The sequence below is a fragment of the Limulus polyphemus genome, unplaced genomic scaffold (assembly GCF_000517525.1).
Source record: "Limulus polyphemus unplaced genomic scaffold, Limulus_polyphemus-2.1.2 Scaffold1329, whole genome shotgun sequence".
NCBI classification, from domain to species: Eukaryota; Metazoa; Arthropoda; class Merostomata; order Xiphosura; family Limulidae; genus Limulus; species Limulus polyphemus.
The window spans coordinates 154133-157937 of record NW_013666939.1 but is presented as its reverse complement, the minus strand read 5'-3'; the positions used below and the strand labels follow the sequence as shown (position 1 = coordinate 157937).

Below are 3805 nucleotides of genomic sequence, written 5' to 3'. Positions count from 1 at the left end.
TCCATAAAATGCAAATTTTATCTATTTTTAATTTTTTCAATAATCACGTACTCTCCTTATGGTTTCAAGTAATATACAAAAACTGAAAATAATATTTGTAAATAAACTTAAACAATAAATGAGTATTTTTATTTTTAACTATGATTTCATGTTTATATATGTACATAACATTTTAATTTTGTTTCATAAATGTATATTTATTTGAAATTTATGTTTATTTTCATGACAGCAATACTTTTGTTTACTGTGCTGAATAAATCATGAGGCTAGCAGCGTGAACTTTGTACATTTGCCATAAAATATCATGCCTGTTGGTGGTCACTCTCGTTCAGTCCAGCGCAGCCGCATTTCAACAATACTGTAGATATGATAGTAAGAAAGCTTTTCAGTATTTGAATATCATTTCTTTGAACTTTCAAACAAGTTTATTTCAACATATGTCTGTGTATGTTGTTTCACTATACAGACAAAACTAATTGCCACTACTAGCGAATGTATGTAACAGTTTACAGTACAGGTGGTTTCAATAACACTGCCTAACCCTAGTTACTTGATACATCCTGTTAGAAGAGATTACCAAACAATACAGACACCATAAATTACAAAGAAAATTACTTTACAGCACTTAAAAGATTAGTCCTGGTCAAATTCCTCTCATTATAGGCAAGATTTATGTTGGAATGCGAAACTTAAGCTCTTCAATGTATTGAGACCCCAACTGTAAGAATGTCATAGCTTCCCTGTATTATTGAGACAAATGTATTTAGTCTGTTTCACAACCAACATATGGGTTTTATTGTTGTCACTTGTACACTGAGTTTTAAAACATTTGCAAAATATCAGATTAAACTTTATATATCTGTTAAACTGTTTTAATTCTAAAGCAAATAACAAGAAGAAGTGTGGGTTTTACTATAAAGTAAAGATTGTAAGAAGGAAAAATATAAAATTCTTATGTGGTACTGGTACTAGTAGTATTACATATAAATCACACAAGTTTATCATTCTAAATACTGAATCATATTATTATTATTATTATGAACTAAATATAAAATTACACTAAATTATTGAACTTAAAACTACAAATTTAAATGCAAACAAATATAAAAAATCACAAACTCTTTCAGTTCAAAAGTGCTAAGCCTAATTCATGTAAAGACTTTGCACTCGCCACTCGATAGCTCTTAACCATAACAATCGTGGATCAACTTCTTTCCTAAAAAATATATCTATTTTGAGTTAATTTTTCAATATAATGATTAATATAAATAGATATACGATGCAGCATGACCTAAGCTACTATATAAAAATAATAAAAGTCATGTACATCCCATGCAGTATTTTCTAGAAGCAAGTTTTCTAATGCTTATAGAAAAGCACTATTGGCCAATACTAAATACCTCTACATAGAATGGCAGTTACTATAATAAGCACCACCCACATTCATATTGTAAAATCCAGGGAACAATGTTTCATCATGTGCTTTCCTTATCATCCTACGATTTGTCAAATGTGAAATACAGCGATTGGAATAACATGGTACTAAAATTGACACCTTCAACTAGGATTGGCTAAAAGTTTTTACAACTGAGGTTTAACATGCCCAGAAGCTGTTTTATAAAAAAAACAGACTAGAAAAAGGTTTAGATACCAATCATAGATGATAGGACCAGTGCTGAAGTGGAAGGAAAAAATTTTTAAATATTTTGAAAAACAATTTTTTTCTTAGAGGGTGCTTATTTACAGTCTAAAACATATTTTAGGATTTTTTTTCATTATATTCCTTTTAAACTTCATTAATGAATACAATTTTGTCAAATAATTGAATGTTATGCTACTATTTACAAAAATAAAATCTGAAATCTAATAAAAGACAAGTTCTCTATAATTTTTTCAATTCACAAATGTGATTTTGCCCTCACAATAAGATAAAATGGCCATGGTAGGTAACAGGTTAAGGAAATGTCTACAATTCTCTCTGAAATTGCTGTTGGATATGTTTATAACCAACTGAAAGTGTATAATAAATAAATAAAACATAAATAAGAACATTGATATGATTGTTTTGTTCTACCAATCAAAGCTATTGTTTTTCAGGGTGAACTTAATGGCTTAGACATTCTTCCAAGCAGTAATGGAATCTTTCAACCAATTTATAGGTTAGTTACATAGCCAGATAAATTATAATAGATCTTGGACATTCTGCTCTAGCGCCCAATATGTTTTTGTGTACCAAAATACATATTTGAATACTATACAAGTTATTTATGGAGAAGGAACATAGTGAGAAAAAAAAACAGGCTTACTAAACCACAAACCCAAATGCCTCAAGGCTAAAGTAAATGCTAAATTTTTAAAGTTTTTTGTATATTTTTTATTTATTTATTAAAGCAAGTAAAATGTAAGAATTGGTAACTTTTCAGGTTAATTAAGAAAACTTAAGTAAAAAATACAAGCTGCCTACTGTCTCCTTTTACCCTAAGCTACTGGTGATTTGTTGATTTGTTATGCTGGTTAGAAATGGTTCAAAGAGCAATAAAACAATAAAATCAAATGAAAGCATATGTGAAACTGTTGAGGATAAATAAATGTAAATGCTTGTTAGAAGCTGCACTCATTTTAGGGAAAAAAAGTATTTTTGATATTATTTCATGTTATTGGAGTATCCATCCATTGGATGAGTGAAATAAAATTTCTTTTGTAATAAAGAGTAGGAAATTATGCTTCTATTTGTTTCCTTAACATTAAAAGTGCAATAAAAATACATAAAGGTACCAATACCAAAAAAAGAAAGGCATATTGTTTTAGCAATTTGTTTTCAATATTTGGTTTTAAATCAAGAAATTAAATAAGGTATAATACTAAAATTTGAATTATAAACTACAATTTGATGCCAAAATACATTCATATACTAGTAGCTTAATAAAAAATTTTATGTAAGTCTACATGACATGTAACTCTAAAAAATCATGGCATACACTCTTTGACCTGCCAATACTGTGATGGTTAAAAGGTATTGTTTTAAACAAAAGGAAAAAAAATTTGATTCTAACTTACCATTCCAGGAGGTCCTCCTCCTGGTGGTGGTGGCATTCCAGGAGGGTGTGGCATTCCTCCTGGAGGTGGAGGCATTCCAGCAGGTGGTGGTGGCATATGTCTTGGAAAATTTGGATCAAAGTGATGTGGATGTGGAGGTGGCCCTCTAAAACCTGGAGGTGGTGGTCGCCGTGGTCCTCCTCTTCCATGTGGTGGAGGGCCTCGGTTCATAGGTGGTGGTCCACGAAACCTTGGAGGAGAACCCCGTGGGCCAAAAGGAGGTCTTCCAATAAAAATATCATTAGAGTCAGTAATTACAACATAATTAATAGCCATTATTATATATATATATATATATACTGTGACTAAATAAAATTGATATTTAAAAAAATTTTCATGACGTCAAGCTTCAGATGCATGACTCAGCTTTAATAACATCCAATACTTTTAATACATTTTTATATCAAATGATGCTAAGATTTTATGGATGATATAACACTTTCAATTTAGCTTAATACATAAAAACAGACACTGAAATGTAAAGTAATGTACTGGAATAGCTCTTATATGCGGAAACATATGTTAGCTGTGTTCTTGCACAGATCTTAAAATATAACTTTGATAAATGGAAACATCAACACATGTAGATATGTAGATCTTGAAATTTGAGTTGCTCAAAACTTGAAAGTAGCATTGATAACTGGACCAATTGTTGGTTGAGATGTTGCAAAGGAAATATCTGCTGAAGCTTTTCGCCAGATACTAATCA

The 3805-nt window shown here is 30.2% G+C and overlaps 1 protein-coding gene across 2 annotated transcripts in view; it reads right to left on the bottom strand.

The window, feature by feature from the left end:
* Positions 1-3316, bottom strand: part of LOC106463122 (transcription elongation regulator 1-like) — a 59061-nt gene extending 55745 nt beyond the window's left edge. For both annotated transcript variants that reach the window (XM_013923098.2, XM_022390540.1), the window contains exon 1: positions 3058-3316. In XM_013923098.2, the coding sequence (XP_013778552.2) occupies positions 3058-3267 (210 nt within the window). In that variant the 5' untranslated portion in view covers positions 3268-3316. The remainder of the gene's footprint in view (positions 1-3057) is intronic.
* Positions 3317-3805: the final 489 nt, after the last annotated feature.